This window comes from Microcaecilia unicolor, chromosome 10, assembly GCF_901765095.1.
Source record: "Microcaecilia unicolor chromosome 10, aMicUni1.1, whole genome shotgun sequence".
NCBI lineage: Eukaryota > Metazoa > Chordata > Amphibia > Gymnophiona > Siphonopidae > Microcaecilia > Microcaecilia unicolor.
In genome coordinates this window covers 9669613-9694374 of record NC_044040.1, presented here as the reverse complement: position 1 = coordinate 9694374, position 24762 = coordinate 9669613, and the positions used below count along the sequence as shown (strand labels likewise).

At 45.2% G+C, this 24762-nt stretch overlaps 1 protein-coding gene across 3 annotated transcripts in view; it reads left to right on the top strand.

The window, feature by feature from the left end:
* GATA3 (GATA binding protein 3) overlaps nucleotides 1-23645 on the top strand; it is a 51713-nt gene extending 28068 nt beyond the window's left edge. For 2 of the 3 annotated variants that reach the window (XM_030216904.1, XM_030216903.1), the window contains exon 6: nucleotides 22563-23645. In XM_030216904.1, the coding sequence (XP_030072764.1) occupies nucleotides 22563-22847 (285 nt within the window). In that variant the 3' untranslated portion in view covers nucleotides 22848-23645. The remainder of the gene's footprint in view (nucleotides 1-22562) is intronic. The other variant, XM_030216905.1, reaches the window with a different exon arrangement.
* Nucleotides 23646-24762: the final 1117 nt, after the last annotated feature.

Genomic DNA, 24762 nt, shown 5'->3' with positions numbered 1-24762 from the left:
TAATGCAGAGCTTTTCAACCTTTTTCGTCTCACGGCACACCTTCACAAATAAGTACATATAAGTACATAAGTATTGCCACACTGGGAAAGACCAAAGGTCCATCGAGCCCAGCATCCTGTTTCCAACAGTGGCCAATCCAGGTCACAAATACCCGGCAAGATCCCAAAAATGTACAAAACATTTTATTCTGCTTATCCCAGAAATAGTGGATTTTCCCCAAGTCCATTTAATAATGGTTTATGGACTTTTGCGTACGACTGGTAGCGCTATAGAAATGATTTATAGTAGTAGTAGTAGTAGCAGTTTTCGTTTAGGAAGCCGTCCAAACCTTTTTTAAACTCCGCTAAGCTAACCACTTTTACCACATTCTCTGGCAACGAATTCCAGAGTTTAATTACAGGTGGTCCAGCAGTTTACCTTCTCCCCTACCCCCATCCCCCAACCACACATGGTCCAGCATTTTCCCTTCTCCCCCCCCCCACACTAAATAGTCCAGCATTTACCTTCTCTTCCACCCTCTCCTCCATCCTCACAAACTGTCCAGTATCTCTCCCTCCTGTTTCCTCTGTTTCCAGGCATCTTCCCTTGTCTCTGACCATCCTCCCCCCAATCTACCTTTTAAAAGTTTTCTTGTCTCCAGCTGTCGGCAGCAGCAAGGAGCGATTCATACAGGCTGTTCGTTCCAACCCTGGAGCCTTCTCTCTGACTTAAGCTCCTACTTATGTGGAAGCAGGAAGTTACATCACAGAGAAGGCTCTGGGGTTGGCGCAAGCGCACTGTATGAATCGCTGCTCGCTGGCACTGACCGCTAGAGAGAAGGAAACGTTTAAAAGGTATACTCCGTTCCGGCACAAATTAAGCTGGCCCTACTAATAAAATGACCCTCAACACCTGTGGCACACCTGTGGACCAGCTGCGGCATACCAATGCGCCACGGCACACTGATTGAAAAATGCTGCTGTAATGTAATGGGCAAAGAGAGAGCTACACTTCATACAATCACAGTTCCACAGTCTGGGGGCCAGAAATGCTTGGGTATTGAACCCAACGAGCTGAAAGAAAATGCATTTTATTAAATCCATCCACGCTGATTCTGCTCTGTGTGTCCAAATGGATTTTTGTAAGAACGTATTCATTGCTGAAACGAAACCCGTAAGCAGTTACTCTGATCTAAAAGCTTGAGTCAGCCGCTTATAGAGTATAATCTCTGTACTATGAAAGAATTCATAATGCAAATATTAAAAATATTAATTATTTAAAAATACAGTTCTTGTATTTATTTATTTACTTGGAAAATGAGACTTCTGAACCCATAATGCAAATGGAAAGCTTTAGGGGCCCTTTTACTAAGCTGCGTAAGTGTCTGCGCGCGCCCAATGCACGCCAAAATGGAGTTACCGCCTGGCTACCGCGTGGCTCTTGCGGTAATTTCATTTTTGGCGTGTGTTCGAGATATGCGTCTGGAAAATAATTTTTGTTTTCGGTCGCACATATCGCTAGGTCAATGGCTGGCGGTAAGGTCTCAGACCCAAAATGGACGCGCGGCAATTTTGATTTTGCTGCACGTCCGTTTTTGGAAAAAATTTAAAAAAGGCATTTTTTGTAGGTGTGCTGAAAAAGGATTCTGTGTTCGCCCAAAACCCGTGTGTACACTACTGCAGGCCATTTTTCAGCGCGCCTTTGTAAAAGGACCCCTTACTTCATTCTGTATCAGGGAAGCCGTGCATAAAACTCATTTTTCACATTTCCATTGCAGTTCAAAACCCGAGAAAGTAAATCTGTAGCAAAACATTAGTTTGAATACTGCTGCTTTTCAGTACTTTGTCCATGGAGCTCACAATTTGGTAAAGACATAGGCAGTGGCGCACCGAGGGCGGTGGGTGTGGTCCGCCCCGGGTGCATGCGGCAGGAGGGGTGCAGGGAGCATGTCGTTTCCGTTGGTTCCCTGCTCCCTCTGCTCTTACTTCCTGTTCTGGGGCAGAGGGAGCAGGGAACCAGTGGAGCCGACAGCTGCACTGCTGCCCCCAACAGGTAGGAAGAATGCACGGGGGGGGGGGGGGGGGAATGCTGCACTGGGAGGGGGGTGTTGTGCTGCACCCGGGGGAGGTGGGTGTGCGCAGTGGCGATCCACCCCAGGTGGCAGTCGACCAAGGAACGCCACTGGACATAGGCAAGACAGGAGAAGTTATTTTTTTGTGGGAGAAGCAATTAAAGTCAGAGAGATCCTGGTAGTTAGAGCAGCAGTATTAGATTTTCCACTGATACTCACCATCTCTTTTCAGGTGCAAACCTTAGGACCTGGTTTTGTAATGAGTTATACACTTAGGAGAACAGTCAGCACAAGGTGCATTGTATTCCCTTGAACCCTGGGATCTTGGCAGGTACTTGTGACCTGGATTGGCCACTGTTGGAAACAGGATGCTGGGCTTGATGGACTTTTGGTCTGTCCCAGTATGGCAACACTTATGTACTTAGGATTCTGAATGGAATCTTGCTACTCTTTAGGGTTCTAAATGGAATGTTGCTAATCACTTTGAAATTCTGCATGGAATCTTGTTATTCTTTAGAATTCTAGAATCTTGCTACTTTTTGGGGTTCTTCATGGAATGTTGCTATTATTTGGGTTTCTGCCAGGTACTTGTGATCTGGATTGGCCACTGTTGGAAACAGGATACGGGGCTTGATGGACCTTCGGTTTGTCCCAGTATGGCAATACTTATGTACTTATGCTCTTAGGGGTACTATTACTAAGGCGCGCTGAAAAATGGCTTGCGGTAGTGTAGGTGTAGGTTTTGGCCATGCACTGATCCATTTTTTAGCGCATCTGTAAAAAGCCCTTTTTTTGTTTGCCGAAAATGGACGTGCGGCAACACCACCAGCCATTGACCTACTGGTAAAGAATCCGGGCAGTCATGACCTACGCACATCAAATGCCACTTGGAATGCGTCCGTTACGTGTGACCGAAAATAAAGAATATTTTTCAGACATGCATATTGGATGCGTGCCAAAAATGAAATTACCGCAAGAGCTACGCGGTAGTCGGATGGTAACTCCATTTTGGCGCACGTTGGGCATGCGTAGACGCTTACACAGCTTAATAAAGGGGCCCCTTATGTTCTTAACCTTGTAACAGATTGCATGCACCAACTGTTAGTAAATGTGTCTATTTTTGCATTAAACCGCACTAACATGTAAATGAATCTTAGTAAGTCTAGTCTAAATTGTAAGCTCTCCACGGCAGGGAAATATTTACTGTACCAAAATGTCATCTTGAAGGGAAATAGACTTGATATACTGCCTTTCTGTGGTATTTTGCAACAACATTCAAAGCAGTTTACATATATACAGGTACTTATTTTATACCTGGGGCAATGGAGGGTTAAGTGACTTTCCCATAGTCACAAGGAGCTGCAGTAGGAATCGAACCCAGTTCCCCAGGAGCAAAGGCCGCTGCACTAACCACTAGGCTATTCTTCCACTCTTGAATTACTGAAAAGGCATGAGTTTAATCCAAATAAGTAATTATAATGAGCATTTTGGAAAAAAAATCCAGCAATCTGAATCCAAGATTTTAAAGCTGTACCAGGAAAGTGGTTTTTAGGTGGGATTTCAATAAGGCCAGTGAGGGAACATTACATATCAACTCAGGAAACCTATTCCAACTGTATGACCAGCAAGGTAGAAAAAGCCGAGTCCTCTCCTGATGAAAAGAAAAAGGTAGTTTCAGCCTGCAGAGCTATTTTTACTAGAGAAATGTTGTTCATTTGAGCTTCAGTGCTAAGAAAGGACCCTGGCGTTTGCTGTTGAGATCTTTTGACGTTTCTTTTTAACTGGAGTACAGTTTTTACATTTTAATGCAATCACCTTTCAATTCTCAGCTACCGCCCGGCTATTGCGTGATCCGAACGGTAATTTCATTTTTGACACGCGTCTGATATGCACATCAGAAAATATTTTTATTTTCTGGATTGCGGGTGGTAATCAGCATTTGGACGTGCGTTAACCATTACCGCCCGGTTAACACGTGAGACCTTACCGCTAAGTCAATGGCTGGTGGTAAGATCTCAGACCCAAAATGGACACGTGGCAATTTTCATTTTGCCCAAAAAATGTATTTTTTTACAGGTGCGCTGAAAAATGATTCTGTGCGCATCTAAGACACGTGCCTACACTACTGCAGGCCGTTTTTCAGCGCACCTTAGTAAAAGGACCCCTCAGTTTGTAACTTTGAAATTTCATTTACTCAATTCTGGTCGCCGTATCTCAAAAAAGGTATAGTGGAATTAGAAAAGGTGCAGAGAACTGATTTATAGTAGTAGTAGTAGAAGGGCGACGAAAATGATAAAGGGGATGGGACGACTTCCCTATGAGGAAAGGCTAAAGCGGCTAGGGCTCTTCAGCTTGGAGAAAAGGCGGCTGAGGGGAGATATGATAGAGGTCTATGAAATAATGAGTGGAGTTGAACGGGCAGATGTGAAGCGTCTGTTCACGCTTTCCAAAAATACTAGGACTAGGGGGCATGCGATGAAGCTACAATGTAGTAAATTTAAAACAAATCGGAGAAAATGTTTCTTCACTCAACGTGTAATTAAACTCTGGAATTCGTTGCCAGAGAATGTGGTAAAGGCGGTTAGCTTAGCGAAGTTTTAAAAAGGTTTGGACGGCTTCCTAAAGGAGAAGTCCATAGACAGTTACTAAATGAACTTGGGGAAAATCCACTATTTCTGGGATAAGCAGCATAAAATGTTTTGTACTTTTTGGGATCTTGCCAGGTATTTGTGATCTGGATTGGCCACTGTTGGAAACAGGATGCTGGGCTTGATAGACCTTTGGTCTTTCCCAGTATGGCAATACTTATGTACTTATATGTATTTGGTTGTAAATTAAAACTAAGGTGTTTTGCAAGTTGATCTGGTAAACAAAAGACTCTTTTGGCCAAATGTGTTTGTTGTGAACTCAAAACAGGGAAAATACTGTTGGGTTTCTCAACTCAGTTCTGGTTGGTCTGGTTTTCAGAATATCTACAACAATTATGCGTAAGACAGATTTGCAAGCAGTGGAGGCATTGCATGTAGATCTCTCTCATTTATGAAGGCCTGATTGACTGAATGTCTCAAGGATTGGGTTGAGACTCACTGCTATAATCACTCATGAAACCACATTAATCATTAGCCCTTATTACGATATGCCTGGTACTCATTATCTTCTGCTTGATATGCACATCAACAACTGAAATTGGGCAGAGGAAGCACATAAACATCTCTTTGTAACCTATTCAGTAATGGAAAGAACGTACCTACGTACCTTTATAAAACGGGTTCCTTCAATAAGCCTCAAGAGTGCACAGGTGCTTTCGCACAAATTTACACCTGCTCAGAGGCAGCAGTAAATGTGTGTGTATACTCTCTCTCCTGAATTCTATATATGGTGCCCGCAATTGAGTGCCGATTATAGGGCGCCAATCCAGGATGTTGCCCAACTAAATTGGCCAACAAGCCAATTAGAGCCAATAAGTGGGTGCTAGTTGGCACCAATTTGAATTTGCGTACACATCTTACTACTCACTATTCTATAGCACTTTGCATCCAAATCTCATAGCGTGTAACCCAACCCAAAAGGAGACATGGCCATGGGAGGTGCATTCTTACAGTTTGCATGCAGTGTTATAGAATACGGGGAATGTGTGTCCAAATTTGAGTGCCAAAGTCAGCACTGAACTCTGTTCTATAATGGCGCTCATCTTTGAGTGATCAACCAACAGGTTGGAGGAATGTTCCAAAGAACGAACAGAAGTCAATAGTCTTGCAAAAGGTTTATTCTCCTTGAAAAAGTCACATGAATCACTTGACTTTTTCAAGGAGAATAAACCTTTTGGAAGACTGTTGACTTCTGTTCGTTCTTTGGAACATTCCTCCACCCTGATTGTTTGATTGCTGTGGAAGACTTCCCCACTCTTTTCACCTCGCTTATCTTTGAGCGCCCATTGTAGAACAGCATTGCGCTCTGATTTTTTTCTGGTGCCAATTTTTGAGCGCCATGTACTACTTACTACTACTTATCATTTGTAAAGCGCTACTAGACGTACGCAGCGCTGTACACTTGAACATGAAGAGACAGTCCCTGCTCGACAGAGCTTACAATCTAATTAGGACAGACAGACAAGAGATAAGGGAATATTAAAGTGAGGATGATAACAAGTGAATAAGGGTTAGGAGTTAAAAGCAGCATCAAAAAGGTGGGCTTTTAGCTTAGATTTGAAGACGGCCAGAGATGGAGCTTGACGTACTGGCTCAGGAAGTCTATTCCAGGCATATGGTGCAGCAAGATAAAAGGAACAGAGTTTGGAGTTAGTGGTGGAGGAGAAGGGTGCAGATAAGAGAGATTTACCCAGTGAACGGAGTTCCCGGGGAGGAGTGTAGGGAGATAAGAGTGGAGGGGTACTGAGGAGCTGCAGAGTGAATGCACTTATAGGTCAATAAGAGGATGTATTGGATGTAGCCCTCTGTCACATGTGTATTTTATAAAGTAGGCAAGAATATTTCAACTACACCCCTGAGAATTCCTACTCTCAGATTGTACACAAAAATGTGGTCTTAAAGTCTCCAAATCATAGGAACTTCATAAATCAATCACTTACACAAAGAAATTCCATTTACTTTCTTAAAGTACAATTAATATATCGTATTTGTAAGGACCATCAGAAGGTGGATAGAGACCAACGCTTAGCTGTATCCAGTGGTGTTCCTAGCCTGGATGGCACCCGGGGCGGGTCGCCGATGCGCCCCCCCCCCCAGGTGCAGCGTCCCCCCCTGGTGAAATGACACCCCCCGGGTGCACGCCGCTGGGGGGGGGTGCCGCGGCGCGCGCCTGTCGGCTCCAAAAAGTTTGCTAACTTCGCTCGTTCGCTGCAGCTCCCTCTGCCCCGGAACAGGTTACTTCCTGTTCCGGGGCAGAGGGAGCTGCAGCGAATGAGCGAAGATAGTGAACTTGGAGCCAGGCGCGCGCCGTGGCACCCCCCAGCGGCGTGCACCCGGGGTGGACCCCCCCCACTGCACCCCCCCTTGGTACGCCACTGGCTGTATCCAGAATCCCTCGTCTTACACCTATTTTCTTCATGTCTATTTTTTGCCTTATATATAAAATTATCCATTAGAAATATTCTCTTAGTATATAGTTTTTCAAATCATGTCTGTTGTTCAAAATTTCACTTATCTTAGAAAGCTTCTCTTCAATAGTCTCTATATACAATTTCACAGCAGCCCAGTCTGTTTGCAGTAACCTGATCGGGATCCTGGATTGGCGCCCTAAAACCGGCACCCAATTTTGAACGTGAGGCATGATTTGAAAAACTGTATGCTAAGAGAATATTTCTAGTGGATAATTTGATATATAATGCAAAAAATGGACTGATGAAGAAAATAGGTGTAAGACGAGGGATTCTGGATACAGCTAAGCGATGGTCTCTATCCACCTTCTGATGGTCCTTACAAATACGATATATTAATTGTACTTTAAGAGAATGAAAGGAACTTTTTTTGTGTTAAGTACTCTCAGATTGAGCATATGTACACATACCTCTTGGCTTGCATCTGGAATTTTATGAGTCATTTTCCACATGTAAAACGTACTTTACACACTGAAAATACTGAATAAAACCCACCCATTTTCTGCTCACTCCCTTTTGAATGAAGCTGCTTATAAAGGAACGGCCTCCCATCCACCAGAAAGGCAACTCAGCATTCCACAGTTGTAAAGAATCGTTCTCTGCTCAATCTTTCCTGTGGTAACATGTACTGATGACTTCACATAGCAAAATATTGAGCAACCTGGTACAAGAAGGATAGGATGATATGGTAATGCAGAGCCACTTAGGGGGCTACACACTGCTGGGGGAATCTGCAGAAAAGAAATGTAAAATTCTGCACACGATAGTTTTACACTTCTGCATGTTTATTTGTAATTGTTTTGTCTTGAATTCCCCCATCAGAAGCTTGGATCCTCCCCATACTAGGCCTTACTCCCCCTCCCCAACTTTCTTTCTCCTTAGGCTCAACCCTCCCCAGCTCTCTCTATCCCCTACTTGGCTTGAACCCCTTCCTCTGCACGATCTCCCTTCCTCTCAACAGGTCCAGCCCTCAGCTTTCTCTTTCTGCTCCCTCATTCTTTCCCTCCCTTAGCCCCTCCACCTGTTCTCTCTTCCTACTTGCCAGCAAGAGCCGTAGCTTTCTCCCTGCCCTCCCCAGTTGTTTCTCCCCAGCAAGACCCCTAACCCTTCCCAGTTCTCTTTCTCTAACCCTTAAAATGCTCCCCAGTACTCTCTAGCTAAGATCTCTTTCCCTCCCTCTGCTCCATTCCCCTTCCAGTACTACTCCTTCCCTCCCCAGGAAAACCCCTCCAGGTTGCTCTCTTCCTCTCTAGTGCAAATTGCTCAGCATGCTTTCTCCCCAATCCCCCCCCCCACAAGAAAAAAATGTCAGCATGCTCTCTCCGTACCCAGGTTCAGCCCCCCCAGCTTGCTTTGTCCCCTTCCCCCCAGGCACCCCCTTCAGCTTGTTCTGTCCCTCATTCCAACACTGCAAACCCTCTTGGGATGCTTACTGCTCCCTCCTTTCCCCCCACTTGCAAAACTCTTAGTATGCTTCCCCTCCCCACCCGTAATCCCCATGCACGAAAACTCATTTCGGCGTGGTGTCTCCTCCCCAGGAATATCCCCATCCAGCCTGCTCTTCTCCACTCCATTCAGGCACCCTCTCCAGTTTTCTTCGCATCCTCTCCCCAGCACAGTCCCTTAGCATGCTCTGTTTTCTCCTTCTAAAAAACCCCTCAGCTGCTCTCTTCCTCTCTCTCCTGCTTTCCCCTTACCCGGCAGGAAAAAAAAATACTGTACCCCTGCAGCAATCCCTGCTGTTCCCTGCCCCACAGAGATAGCTATGCATAGCAAAGGGGAGGAGGAGGGGGGCTGCTTGTCAGGCTGTGTCCACCTCCTCTTCTGCCCTGGGTTAGACTGCTAATTTAAATCACAGGGGGACAATGTATATCCACGTGGCAGGGGCGAAGCCAGATACCCAATTTTGGGTGGGCCTGGGCCCAAGATGGGTGGGCAGAAAAACTCTGCCTTGACCCACAAGTGATTTGGTCTCTCCCTCTCTCGCCTGCATGCCATGTGGTCTCTCAAACATCCCCCCTCCCCCGAATACCTTTTAAATAGCAGATTTTCACAGGCAGTGAGCAGCAACTAATACACACTGCTCATGTTGGCTCCACAGCCTTCCCTCTGATGCAACATCCTGTTTCCAGATAGGCGGGAATACATCAGAGGGAAGGATGTGGGGCCAGTGAAACCAGTATGTATCAGTCGCTGCTCGCTGCAGGCGAAGATCCGCTATTTACATGGTATGCAGGAGGGACGGTTGTTGGGAGTTTTTAGCTGGTGGGGTTTGGGGATCTCTGCCAGCCACATCATAGGTGTGCTGCTACTGGGTGGGCCTGAGCCCAAAGTGGGTGGGCCTGTGCCCATCCGGGCCCACCCTTGGCTACGCCACTGCCACGTGGGTCAAATTAACACTCTGACATGGGTGGCAGAGGAGCTGCCCACTGAGTAGCCGCTTCCCCCCTCCTCCTCCTCCTTGCCACGCATTGCTGCCTGTGTGGTGCATGTGCCTGAGAGGGTAGAAAGAGAGTATGATGGTTTTTTTCTGGCTGGGGGGGGGGGGGGGGATGAGGAGGAAAGAGAGCAGGCGGAGGAGGGGGGCAGTTCAGGCATGGGGAAGGGAAGAGCAGAGGAATGATTTTTGCCCAGCTGCCTATGCTACTAACCTTTTTTCTGGGAGAAATTCTATATTGTACAGTTGAACAGAATTCCATCAGGAGTAAATTTTATAACAAGGCATCTATAACAAATATGAAACATGTATTAAGTGTGTTCCTTTATAAACTGGACTCCTAGAACAATCCCCATTACTGCACAAGAGCTTGCAAATAGTTACACGTGCTCCTGCCTGTACTTTCTGTGTGTTTCACAAAGTATTCATGTGCATTGTCGCTGGGTCCCAGGTGCATCCAGCCATTGCCCCTAGAAATGCCTGTGCATGGACCATGCATAAGTACGTGTCAGCCTATGCATTTATACAGACCAGGCATTTGTTACATCTTAAGCATGCTTTACATGTGTGAAATGTTTTGTAAAATTACCCTCATTCAGAGGAATTTGATATATGCTCCCGGATTCTATGCAGTGCACCTAAAGATCGGCGCTGAAATTGGCACGGATTCTATAACAGTACGCATGATTTAACAAGCTAATGAGTGCTGATAACATAACTTAACAAGGAATAATGGGCCCTAATTGGCAACTGATTAGAATTTAGGCGCACAACTCGCTAAGCGTATTGTGTAACGAAGTGCGCTGAACTTCTAACGTGTGCAGGCAAAAAGGGGGCGTGGTTATGGGTGGGGAAATGGGCATTTCGTGGGCGTTCCAAAATTTAGGCGCCTAGTTATAGAATATGGCTTAGTGCGCCTAAATCTACGTGCAGGGATTTACACCAAGGTTTCGTTGGTGTAAATGGATGCGCGTAGATTTAGGCGCTGAAATATGAACTAAGCATATTCTATAATCGACGCTTAAATCTCGGCACCAATTATAGAATACGCTTAAATCAGTGCCGATTTTTTTAGGCGCCATATATAGAATCTCCTCCATGGTCTCTACGTAGTAACATAGTGGATGACGGCAGAGAAAGACCTGCACGGTCCATCCAGTCTGCCCAACAAGATAAACTCATATGTGCTACTTTTTGTGTATACCTTACCTTGATTAGTATCTGCCATTTTCACGGCACAGACCGTAGAAGTCTGCCCAGCACCAGCCCCGCCTCCCAACCACTAACCCCGCCTCCCACCACCGGCTCTGCCACCCAATCTCCGCTGAGCTCCTGAGGATCCATTCCTTCTGAACAGGATTCCTTTTTGTTTATCCCACACATGTTTGAATTCCGTTACCGTTTTCATCTCCGCCACCTCCCGCGGGAGGGCATTCCAAGCATCCACCAAGCTACTTCTGTGCCCAATTTTTGGTGCAGGAAAGTGTTGTAATGGATGCAAGGCAGGGCAGAAGTGGCAGATCTGCACAAAAACGCTCATGCCTGTTTCTACGCGGTTCTGCAAAGGGGGCGTAACAGGGGGACATGGGCGGATCAGGGGCGTTCCCTTAAGATGTGCGCAGTGTTATAGAATCGTCCAGATCTACGCCCAACTTGCAATGTCAAGATTTACACCAGGTTTCACTTGCCGTAAATACTCGCGTCCAAAGTTGAGCACGGATCCTGGCACTACGCACTGTCCTGTAAAGTGTGCCCATCCCGGGACACCGTTTAAAGAATACTGTTCTGCGCCAATTTATCGGCGACAAATGTTGAGCGCCATTTGCTGAATCCAGCCCATTGTCCTTATATAATCCAGTTAGGATGGACGTGAGCAGTGGACGAAACTAATTAAATAAATAAATGCTATTCTACACCTGTACTTTTTACGTTGACAACATTTCTTCCTCTCTCTATGACCCGGTAACACATCAGCAGCATGAAAGTGTGCATTTTGCAAGGAAACAATCATTAAGGTGACCCTTGTGCTTATTCATTTGGCTATCAAAGCAAAGGCATCGCATGCATTTGCCCAAGGCTTCAGCATCTCCCCCATAAGCCCTGGTCCACTTTCTCTACCTCATCCAGACACAGTAATCCCAAGCGACCGAATGACTCCCCCGTGGACGTCGCCTATCTACACCAGTAAGTATCTTCTTTTTAATCACCATTATGCATATTTAGCGTCAAAAATCATGGTAACGGTTTGTGTATAGTTGATCTGTCCTAGCTTTCAAAGAGTTGATGAATGTGTCGCTGGAAGCTTGTACGTCACTTACTACATTTCTTTTTTATTCCTTGTTTTCAAACAGACAGAGAGGTGAAGTCTCCGCTGAGTTGCTCTTAGGTAGAGGCTCCTGCCTCTCTCGTATGCACCAGTAAGATCCCAGTGTGGCTGCTGGGGGAGGGGAGATACTGGGTCCAGGACAGATGCGAGTGGCATGTACCTTCTCTTGCAGTTTTTCTTGAGTGTCTGTGTTTGTGTGGATTTTTCTTGATTTTCCTCCTGCAGAACTTGTCTGAGATGAGGGTGTGATGGAATGAGTTGATCAGATGGTTTTCTCAGTCTGTGCTATTTTTTTTCTGACAAGAAGTATAATTGTCCTTTGTTGTGCTGTCAGTGCTGTGGTCACAAAGTCTCGTTTTGCACTTGAGTCTTTTGTAATCACGGCTTTTCACATCTCTCACCTCTCGCTTCTTTTCCTGCACTGTCTGCAGTGGTTGTATGAAAGGTAGCTGTCTCTTTGCCCTTTACATCAGAGCTCGGACTTTGAAGTTACTGTGCTCGAATGTTGAGTACGCAGCAGTGCTGTCAGATTCTCATGTTCTCACAGAGCCTTCGACATGATGTTCTCTGTCTCTTGCTGTGCTTCATGCAGGGCCAGCTGAAGAGTGTGGTGGCCTGAGCCAACTTGTGCATTGGCAACCCCCCCCCCCCCCCACACCCGTAATCTGATATCTCTCCCTCCACTCCCCCTCCCACCTGTGATCCAGTATCTCCACCTCCTTATCAAGTTCCCCCCCCCCCCTAAGTTCAGATGAAGCACTGGTTGAAGGCGCTGGTGATAAATGGTGTCAAAATCCTATCCCCGTAGGAGTTTGAAGGTAGGCCGGACTGGGATTTTGCCTCATAGGTTGAGCCGGCCCTGCTCACATCTGTTTATTGTTTTTTTTTGTTGGAATGTATTTTTTTCCCCTGTTCTTACCTGTAAATGATGTCCTTGTGCTCAGGAGAGATGAAGCGAGAGTGGAGCAGAAGGTCCACCACCAGGAACGGATGGACAGGTGACTCGATGGACCAAGCCTACTTGTCAGAATGAGTGAAATAGAAAAAATAAACACTTTGTTACTTATCCTTGTGTTGGGTGTTTTTTGTTTAGTTCCACTTAGTTTGTTCCGGTGTGTTGTGTAAATGGATCCATGGGTGATGTAGTGTGATAGATGATAAGGGGCATTTCTACAGCTGGGCACCTCTGCTTAGATGCCCCAATGCCATCCAGTGAGAGCCTATTGTGTAACGGCACCTGGACATCAAGGGTTCCCTTTAACGAATACTAGTGTAAGCAGGTATCAGTGTGTGTAACATTTCTGTGCCCACAGTTATATCAGTCATAAACCTGGAATAAGTGTGGCAGGGACAAATTCTGTAAGCTCTTCCCTGAATTCTATATAGGTCATCCAAAGTTGGGTGCGGATCCCAGATCCCAGAACCAATACATAAACTAGTCGGTCTATCAAGTGCAATCAATCAGTTACTGGTGTTAACAAGCACTTAATTGGCAGTATATAAAACATGACAGCAGATAAGAGCCAATGGCCCATCCAGTCTGCTCATCCACAGCAACCACTATCTCTTCCTTTCGATAAAAGCCAATGGCCCATCCAGTCTGCCCATCGACTGCAACCACTATCTCTTCCTTTCGATAAAAGCCAATGGCCCTTCCAGTCTGCCCATCGACTGCAACCACTATCTCTTCCTTTCAACAAGGGCCAATGGCCCATCCAGTCTGCCCATCCACAGCAACCACTATCTCTTCCTTTCGATAAGAGCCAATGGCCCATCTAGTCTGCCCATCCACAGCAACCACTATCTCTTCCTTTCGATAAGAGCCAATGGCCCATCCAGTCTGCCCATCCACAGCAACCACTATCTCTTCCTTTCGACAAGGGCCAATGGCCCATCCAGTCTGCCCATCCACAGCAACCACTATCTCTTCCTTTCGATAAGAGCCAATGGCCCATCTAGTCTACCCATCCACAGCAACCACTATCTCTTCCTTTCGATAAGAGCCAATGGCCCATCCAGTCTGCCCATCTACTGCAACCACTATTTCTTCCTTTCGACAAGGGCCAATGGCCCATCCAGTCTGCCCATCCACAGCAACCACTACCTTTCGATAAGAGCCAATGGCCCATCTAGTCTACCCATCCACAGCAACCACTATCTCTTCCTTTCGGTAAGAGCCAATGGCCCATCCAGTCTGCCCATCCACTGCAACCACTATCTCTTCCTTTCAACAAGGGCCAATGGCCCATCCAGTCTGCCCATCCACAGCAACCACTATCTCTTCTTTTCGATAAGAGCCAATGGCCCATCCAGTCTGCCCATCCACAGCAACCACTATCTCTTCCTTTCGACAAGGGCCAATGGCCCATCCAGTCTGCCCATCCACAGCAACCACTATCTCTTTCTTTCGATAAGAGCCAATGGCCCATCTAGTCTGCCCATCCACAGCAACCACTATCTCTTCCTTTCGATAAAAGCCAATGGCCCATCCAGACTGCCCATCCACTGCAACCACTATCTCTTCCTTTCGACAAGGGCCAATGGCCCATCCAGTCTGCCCATCCACAGCAACCACTATCTCTTCCTTTCGATAAGAGCCAATGGCCCATCCAGTCTGCCCATCCACAGCAACCACTATCTCTTCCTTTCGACAAGGGCCAATGGCCCATCCAGTCTGCCCATCCACAGCAACCACTATCTCTTTCTTTCGATAAGAGCCAATGGCCCATCTAGTCTGCCCATCCACAGCAACCACTATCTCTTCCTTTCGATAAAAGCCAATGGCCCATCCAGACTGCCCATCCACTGCAACCACTATCTCTTCCTTTCAACAAGGGCCAATGGCCCATCCAGTCTGCCCATCCACAGCAACCACTATCTCTTCCTTTCAACAAGGGCCAATGGCCCATCCAGTCTGCCCATCCACAGCAACCACTATCTCTTCCTTTCGATAAGAGCCAATGGCCCATCCAGTCTGCCCATCCACAGCAACCACTATCTCTTCCTTTCAACAAGGGCCAATGGCCCATCCAGTCTGCCCATCCACAGCAACTCCTATCTTTTCCTTTCCCTAAGATATCCCACGTGCCTGTCCCACGCGTTCTTAAATTCAGACACAGTCCTCGTCTACACCACCTCCACCGGGAGGCGATTCCACGCATCCACCAACCTTTCCATGAAAAAGTATTTCCTTAGATTACTCCTGATCCTACAACCTCTTAACTTCATCCTCTTCCTGCTCATTCCAGAGTTTTCCTTCATTTGAAAGAGGCTCATCTCCTGTACATTAATGCCACAGAGCTATTTCAGCATCTCTTTCACATCTCCTCTCTCCTGTCTTTCTTCCAAAGTTATATATATATATTTAGAGCTGTAAGTCTGTCCCCATATGCTTTATGACAGAGACCACCAATTTTGTAGCCTCTCTTTGCACTGACTTCATCCTGTTTATATCTTTTTGTAGGTGTGGACTCCAGAATTGCAAACAGTACTCTAAATGGAGCCTCACCAGAAACTTATACAAGGGCACTATCACCTCTTTTTTCCCCTGCTGGTTATTCCTCTCCCTTTGCACCCAAGCATCCTTCTGGCTTTGAGGGTCATCTTGAGATCATCCGACACAATCACCTCCAAGTCCCCACACTTCTTTTGTACACAGAAGTGCTCCATCCCCTATACTATACTGTTCCCTTGGAGTTTTGCAACCTAAATGTATGACCTTTGCATTTTGTAGCATTAAATCTGAGTTGCCAATTTCTGGACCATTGTTCAAGCTTTTTGCCAAATTACTCCGCATGCTATCCACAACCTCTGGGGCGTCCAGCCTATTACAGAATTTTGTATCATCCGTAAAGAGACAAATCTTACCAGACAGTCCCTCCGCAATATTATTCATAAAGATGTTAAAAGAGCTGGCCGAAGGACCGATCCCTGCGGTACACCACTAATAACATCCTTTTCTTTGGAGCAAGCTCCAGTGGTGTTCCTTGGTCGGCTGCCACCTGGGGCGGATCACCACTGCGCACCCCCCCCCCCCATGTTCAGCATCGTCCACACCCCCTGCTCATCACCTTCTATCCCCGTCTCCCCCGGGTGCCTTGTTGTTACCTCCTGGGGTGTTGGGAGCAGCTGCGTGGCTGTCAGCTCCCCCGGTTCCCTGCTCCCTCTGTCCTGGAACAGGAAGTAACATCAGAAGGAGCAGGAAACTGGCGGCTGTTCCCTGCACCCCTCCTGCAGAGTGCACCTGGGGCAGACTGCCCCCATCGCCCTGCCCTCGGTACGTCGCTGGCAAGCTCCATTGACTACTACCCTCTGTCTCCTTCCATTTAACTAGTTTTTAACCCAGTCAGTTGCTTTAGTGCCCATACCAAAGGCGATCAGTTTATTTTTCAGTGGCCTGTGTGGGATCGTATCAACGGATTTGCTAATATCCAAGTACACCACATCTAGCGCCCCTTCCATAGCCAACTGTTTGGTCACCCAGTCAAAGACATCAATCAGATTTGTCCGACAAGACCTGCCTCTAGTGATGCTCAGATCTATCCTATGCCCTATTCTGTAACATGCACGCCTACATTTCATAGCGTGCAACTCCAAAGTGGTGTGACCTGGGGAGGGGCATAGGCAGGTCAGGGGTGTTCCCAGAAATTAGGTGAGATGTTGTAGAATACCTGCATTTGCGTGCCTACCTGCCATGAGCTGGATGTCGGCCTTTACACCAACTTATGGCAGGCGTAAGTGCTTGTCCCCACAGTTAGGCACCAGAAGCGTGCCAAGTTAGTATTCTGTAAAAGGCGCTCTGTGTAGAGTGCCGCTATCGTAGCACAGATCATAATGGCAGCTATCATTAGGTGTCATTTACTGAATCTGGACTGGGGGATCCCCACCCATGTGAATGCCCCCCTTGCAGATACAAATTATAAGTTAAGTGGGTATTTGCAGAATAGCACTTAGGTACCCTGCTGGAACTTTTCTGGGTAATTTTACATTTGCGCACATAAGCTCTAGTATTCTAGACATTTATGACTGGATTCTCTAATTGAGCACGCAGGATTGGAATACACTACCGCGTAACCTAAGAGTGATTAACGATCAAGCTTCCTTCCGTAAACTACTGAAGACTCACCTGTTTGAACAAACTTACGGAAAGAGCCAAAACACATAGAGACCACACTCACTGTTCACCAATACAATGCACATCCACTTCTTATCCCTCATCCCGTTATCCAGTCAATCATACATTTATCCACGGAACTATGTACACCATATGTCTTTGTGTCTAACACTGCCCTTTTAGCTTCCCATTGTCTCCTTCCAATGTTTCTATGTTGATGTCCCATTGTCATATTCCTAATTGATATTCGAATGTCTCGCACAACTCTGCACAATGTAATCCATAACCAAGTTGTAACAAATGTATTTCTATTATTCATATCCTATTGTAAGCCACACTGAGCCCGCAAAAGGGTGGGAAAATGTGGGATACAAATGCAATAAATAAATAAATTGTCACACAAATTTCTGCATGCAAAATTACGCACTATGCTGCAACGCATGTGTAACTAAACTGGCTAATGAGCCACTTAGTGCCAATACTTGGGTGCTAACAATCAATTATTGGCATTAATTGGCAACAGTTTGGATTGTGCACACATCTTGCTAGTGCGCAACGCAAAAGAGGGATGGCCATGGGCGAGTCAGGGGTATTTACCAAAGAGGTGAATAGTGGGGATCCATGTGTAACTTATGTGCTGGGATTTACAGCTGGTTTTAGTTGGCGAAACTTCTCGTGTCCAAAGTTGAGCACGAATCCCAGTGCTACACACCGTTCTATAAAGGGCACTGATCCCAGAACACCTGTTATAGAATAACCTTCAGGGATGATTGTTTTCAGTTCTAAATTTTGAGTGCCACTTAATGGGAACATAAGAATAGCCATACTGCATCAGACCAATGGTCCATCAAGCCCAGTATCCTGCTTCCAACAGTGGACAATCCAGGTCACAAGTACCTGGCAGAAACACAATTACTAGCAATATTCCAGAACCCCAAAGAGTAACAAGATTCTGGAATCCCAAAGATTAGAACGCTAACAACGGTTACCACATTCTCCGGTAATGAGTTCCAGAACTTTGCTATTCGTTAAGTGAAAAAAAAATATTTCCTTCTTTTTGAAGTATTTCCATGTAACTTCATTGAGTGTCCCCTAGTCTTTGTACTTTTCGAAAGAGAAAAAAATTGATTTGCTTCTACTTGTTCTACACCACTCAGGATTTTGTAGACCTTAATCATATCCCCTCTCAGCCTTCTCTTTCCAAGCTGAAGAGCCCAAACCTCTTTAGCCTTTCCTCGTACGAGAGGAGTTCCATTCCCTTTATCATTTTGGTGGCTCTTCTTTGAACCTTTTCTAATTCCTCTTTATCTTTTTTGAGATACGGCGACCAGAACTGAACGTAATACTCATGGTGTGGTCGCACCATAGAGTGATACAGAGACATTATAGTATTCTTAGTCTTATTTACCATCCCTTGACTAATAAAATTTTCTCGTTAGGCATGTAAGGAGTGAGTAAATTTGGGCATCTAGATTATAGCATTGCTCACATGACGTTCAAGAAGGTTGGGAGAGAAGTAGAGTTGAATGCAGAACTTTGTCGATTTTGGAGTGTATGTTATAGAAATGCCAATGATCACAAGTGCAATATGTGCATGGGAAAACCTTTTGTGGTTTGTTATGTTGTTGCAGAAGAGTGATTCATTGGATTGGAGAAGGGGAGGGTATGGCTCTGTTCACAAAAGTGGGAACAAGCCGGTAAGCTAGACCTCAATGGTGGAAAAATGAATTAAGTCTATACTGAAGGAAACGATAGTGAATCATACCCCACGCAGTGGGTCAGAGAATGCAGGGCTCTGTAGTTTTAAAAGAAGCAAACTGGCCAATGAAATCTGACTTTTTTTTTTTTTTTTCATTGGCTGACATTGGTTTCCAAACTTGTCCTGGGAGTCAGGATGTCTAATATGAATATTCATAAGATATGCATGCGATCGAGGCAAATCTATCTCATGAGCCATATTAGCCAAAGTACGGTGTGAAGCCATGTAGAATTTGCTTCATTTTGGTGACCCATTTTAAATTACCCCAGATGCAGGCTTGTTGCCAAAACGCCTTATTCCACCCTGTTGGCGTCAACACCATTTTCCATCATGTTGGCGTTGGGTATCTCATTGTGATGTCAGTGCTGAGCACTCTGAGTGCAGATAAGTGACTTGGCCAAGATCTCAAAGAGCAGCAGTAGGATTTGAGCTGGACTCCCCTGGTTGTCAGCCTGGTGCTCTAACCACCAGGCTACTCCTCTCCAGGCTTTTGCAAACTGGTGTTGTGTAAAGAGTGGCCCATCCCCACCAGTTAAAATCCCCTCCGTGGATCAAGGTGTAATTGACAAGAATGTGATAATTGTTATGTCACTTGAATTCAATCAATGAACTAGTTCAGAGGGTGGCTTGTTTTGGTTGAGTGGGGGGGGGGGGGGGGCAGGGGGTTCATATGGGAGTGGTTCCTGGTTGGATTGACAGCACTTTTCCATACCCAGATGTGTGGGTTATTTTTTTTTTTCCTTTGGTAATTCTGCTTCAGAGTTTTAAACGGGGAATGTTGTATTTGCCAATCTTGGGCATAGCTTTAGCATGCAACACAATGATTATAGACTTGTGAAGGGTTTTAATAGGGGAAGGACTAATTCAACAAGATCTACTGAAATAAATTTAACAGAAACAGTCTGTGACATCTGGAGAACGGTCTGCTCATAACAATAAACTTTAAAATTCTGCTAATGTCTTGAAGTCTAGTTTGTACATCAGGATCATAGCATCAGCCCAGCTGGCATTCTTATCTCTTAAAGATGAAATATGAATAATTAGATGCATCAGAATTTTACAATTTTAAACAAACTTCTCTTGTAATTCTTTTTTTTTTTTTTTTTTAATAAATTGTCTTTCTACAAAGGGTGAGCCTAGAATTTCCATTTATCATTCAGCATGAATCAGCTGCATATTAATATAATATAAACCCAGAAGACATTATTCCCAAGGTTCTATATAGCGTGACTTAAGTTGCGTGGGCAAATCCAATCACATTCTGGATTTGCGCACCCCTTAATTAATTAAAGCCAATCAGCACTGATAATTGCCAATTAACAAGCAATTATTGACAATGGCATTAATTAGAATTTATGCAGACAACTGTGTGCGCGTATTCTGTAATGTGATATGCGTAAATTCTAAGTCGCGGGTTCTGAGCATTTCTAAAAACTATTCGTGTGGTTATAGAACACACCCGGTCTGCGCCTAATTTAAGCATCGGGATTTACACCCAAGTTTTACTTGGCATAACTGATCATGACTAAATTTAGTCGCATAGACGGGCGCTCGGCGTATTCTATAATCCATGCTGAAATTTAGGCGTATTCTATAAAGTACGCCTAGATTTAATCATACTTAATAGAATACCCCTAGGCGTATTTTTTTTCCTTGGGTGTTTTTCCGGTGTCATACATGGAATCTAGCCATGTATGTTCCTTGAATGATTACAACATGAAATTGGTAATGAATAGACCAGGGTTCCCAAACGTTTTCAGTTCTCGGCACCCCCCCCCCCCCCGCCCACAAGGGTCTCCGCACCTCCCCGGCCACATGGGTCTCCCTTTCCCTTCAGCCTCCTCCTCTCACACCAGCACACCTTCCCCAAATCCAGCATCGTTCCTACCTTCCTTCCTACAGGTCCAGGATCGCTGCCGCATTCTTCTCCTTCCCCCGCCACCGCTGCAGTGCTTGCAGCTTACATTTTCAGGCTGTCCGTGATTCGCACAGGCACTCCGGTGCCTTCCCAGTCTGCCATGTCTGGCCCTCTCTGATGCAACTTCTTGTTGCGAGGGCCAGATGTGGCAGAGGGAAGTCCCCGCACTGCCTGTATGAATCGCTGACGCACGAAAATGTTAGCTGCAAGCACTGCAGCGGTGGCGGGGGAAGAAGCAGGCAGCAGAAGATGCCAGACTTGAGGGAGGAGAAAGTAGGGAGCAATGCACCTCCGGCACCCCTGAGAGTTCACCGCAGTGAATCGCTGGAAGAAACAGAAAACAGAATGAAAGGAAAATAAGTTGATATCTTTTTTTATTGGATTAACTTAATACATTGTTTGACAGTCTTTCGAAGGTAGAACCTTCTTCCTTTTCATACTGTCTTTTACCATTGAAAGCTGTAGGGGTCCTTTTACTAGGTCTATAATGGACTGTGCGGCATTTAGGGCCAGATTCTATATAAGGATCTTAAAAAATACATGCGGTAAACATTTCCGCCTAAGCCTATTCTATAAGCAGCGCCTAGATTTAGGCGCATTATACAGAATACGCTTAGTTGATATCCCAGCGCCAAAAAAATGTGGCGTAAATCCCTGTGCCTAGATTTATTCATACTGGGCCATATTCTGTACGTGTGTAAATTTGGGAACGCTCATGGATTGCCCATTTCCCCGTCTATAGCCTTGCCCTTTTTGAACTGCACGCATTAGAATTTAGGCTCGGTTTATTACAGAATACGCTTAGCGAGTTGTGCGCGTAAATTCTAATTATTGCCAATTGGTGCTCATTATTGCTTGTTAAGGTGCTGTTATCAATGCTGATTAGCTTGTTAAGCCAATTAAGTTATGCGTGTTGTTATAGAACACGCCTGGATTTTGATGCGGATCTCTAGGCACGCTATATACTGTAACCGGCTAAGTCGAGGACTTAGCTGGTTATCTTGAAACCGGCCAAAGATATTCTGTGGTTTCACACGGCCAAATATGACAACTAAAGTCGCTTTAAAAATCGGTGGATAGCCGGTTATATCACCCGATATAGCCGGCTATTTGCTAGCTGCTAACCGGGGATATTCATAGGGGGATAGCCGGTTATCCCCCGTTTAATATCGTCGGATAGCTGGTTAAGCGTTATTTAACCAGTCAGCAGCCATTCTGGCCAGTTAAATAGCGTTGATTATTGGAGGGAAGTATAACTGGAATACCTTTCCCATGATTGTATGATGCTCAAGTAAATTGATTGGAAAAGACCTTTGGGAAAACATACAGTGGGGGAGATGGGGAGCTGGTGTTGGGCTAAGTGTGGAGATCTATGTGTCCATCTACCCAAAGTTGTAGAGAACCAGAAGGGGAAAATTTCAGCTAAGCAGACTGGATGGTCCAATTGGTCTTTATTTACCGTCAACTACTGTGTAGGTTGCTAATGGAATGAAGTGCTTGCAAAAGTCTCATTTAGTACTCGTCTGTCTATATACACTGTCCTTTCCATGCTGAGGTTACTTGTACCTTAGGTGTAGCTTAGGGTGGGCATAGAGGGGTGATACCCCCTCGTCAATATTGTAGGTGCTCCCACTGCAATATGACTTCCTCACCCCCAAAATAAGTGGGCAAACTACAGTCATGATTTGTATTAGCAAGTTGGCTAAGGAAAATATATAGTTTCTTTCACAGTTGATGGCCGATCCATCGTTGGTATACACAGGTCTCTGTGAAATGTTCTGAAATGCTTGGCTTGGCTGCAGAGATTGAGAAGCACACAAAAAATAATTGATTTTTGTTTAGATTAACAGACCCCTGACCATGAAGAAGGAAGGCATCCAGACCAGAAACCGGAAAATGTCTAGCAAATCCAAAAAGTGCAAACGGATCCACGAGAGCCCGGACGATTTCCCCAAGAGCAGCTCCTTCAGCCCCGCAGCCCTCTCCAGGCATATGACCTCTCTCAGTCACATTTCACCTTTCAGCCACTCCGGCCACATGCTGACCACACCAACACCGATGCATCCACCATCCAGTCTTTCATTTGGACCTCATCATCCATCCAGCATGGTCACTGCTATGGGTTAGACTTCCCAGTAAATGCTTCGCAGGTCTCAAAATGAGATATTTTTTTTATACTTGCATTTTTGCAGGAGAGATATCATAAAGTCTAAAAAAAAAAAATTGAAATAATGTTCATCACAGGCTTGAAGCAAAGAGACATTTCTGCCGCTTTCCCCAAGGAGCTCACTGTGGCATCAACATACTCAGACACTGAATCTGGATCCCATTTGTGAATAAGCCATTCAGACTCTCATTCCCTATTTAACAGGGGTCTCTAGTGCTGTGGGGAAAAAAACGCTGAACGCTGCATATAATTATTATGTAAGAAATCCTGTACATTTGAAGAATACTGTATTGCCTCTGAGCTTTGTAAAAATGGACGTGAAGGACTGTAAAGAAATTTAACAGACATGGGGAGAAAACGAGGCCTGGGAAGATGTAGGGGCTTCCAGTGTCTGAACGGACGAAATCCCAGTTCTCTTTCCTTTGCTGGCAGAAGTTGCTTGAAGCATTGAAAGTTGTAGACGGGTCATTCAACTACTAGACTGCAGGCCTCTGCCTGCGTAGGAAGTCCTGTCAGTCCCAGGCAACCAGAGTTAACTTTCAGATAGCCACTTTCCAGGCCCAAATGCATTGTGAACAAGTTCCTGTAATTGTTGTTTGTATGTATAATTCAAAACTCCAAGAATGAGGAAGATGTACATTTATCCCATCATGGTTGTATAAATTTATTTACAGCTAGTGAAAAGAACTGCTTTTTTTTGTTTAATATTTTTTTCCCTTTTCTTCGAGAATAAACTAGATTAAATCCTGTTGACCTAAGGTTGGTTTTGCTTTAGAGAGTTTGTTTCTCTTCGGTTCCACTAGTAACTGCGAGTATAAATACCAGGATTGAGAATAAAGAAAATGCAAAGTTCAATGCCAGCTAGTGAAGTTTGATCCTTATTGACAGAAATCCAGGGTTAGAGAAACATTGGTTAGATTTTTCTTTAGATAATTCTGTTGGCAGCCCAAACACACAACACTAATTCACTCCTCCAGCGTCATCCTGGTTCAAATTTCCTTTCCTCGGATGGGGGCCCTTTTACAAAGCCGAATAAGCATCTGTGCACGCCCAGTGCGCGGCAAAATGGAGTTACTGCCCGGTTACTGCGTGGCTCTTGCAGTCATTTTATTTTTGGCGCACGCCCAATACACGTGTCCGAAAAATAATTTCGGCAACAGCATCATTTTGAGGCAAGTGGGGTGGAGAGAGGAACAAACCGGAGGGGGCCCGGGGGAGGAACAAATTCCATGCCCGCCCACCTTGGGCTCATGCCCACCCAAAATTGGCCAGCTGGCTACGCCCCTGCTTTGCACTAACATTGGCAAATCACGTTCGACTTCCCTCTTTCCTAAGTGGGAACCTTTTCAGGACCCCCTGCAGTTCTTCTAAGGCCTTCACATGGATGCCTGACATACTGACAAATGTCATTCTTATATATGTAACGGAAGTGCGTCGACATTGCCATGAAAAAGCCCATGAGATGTGTACAAACAAATTATACCTGTTTTGTAAAACATTGTGACTTCTTTTCTGTTTAACTTTGCTGCCTCGGAGTGTAAATACGACATACAGTGCAAACATAAATTAATCATGTCTCTGCTTAGTAAATATTTTAAACAAACACTTAAAACACAGAAGAGGCAATAACAGCACGATCTCAACGATTCATAATTAATCTTTTAAGAAATGTAAAGATGTCAATTAGTTTGATGCATCAAGTGCTATAAGAGCTGTGGTATGAGAAAGGGTTGAAAGCATAGCCATACATGTCTGGCAGTACCTGGCAGAAAAAGAAAAGCTGGGTTGGAGAAAAGATGCAAAAAGCTTTGGATACTGAGTACGTTTCAATAAGAGTGCACCCTCTTTGCAGAAAGTGATCACTTTTCAATAAGA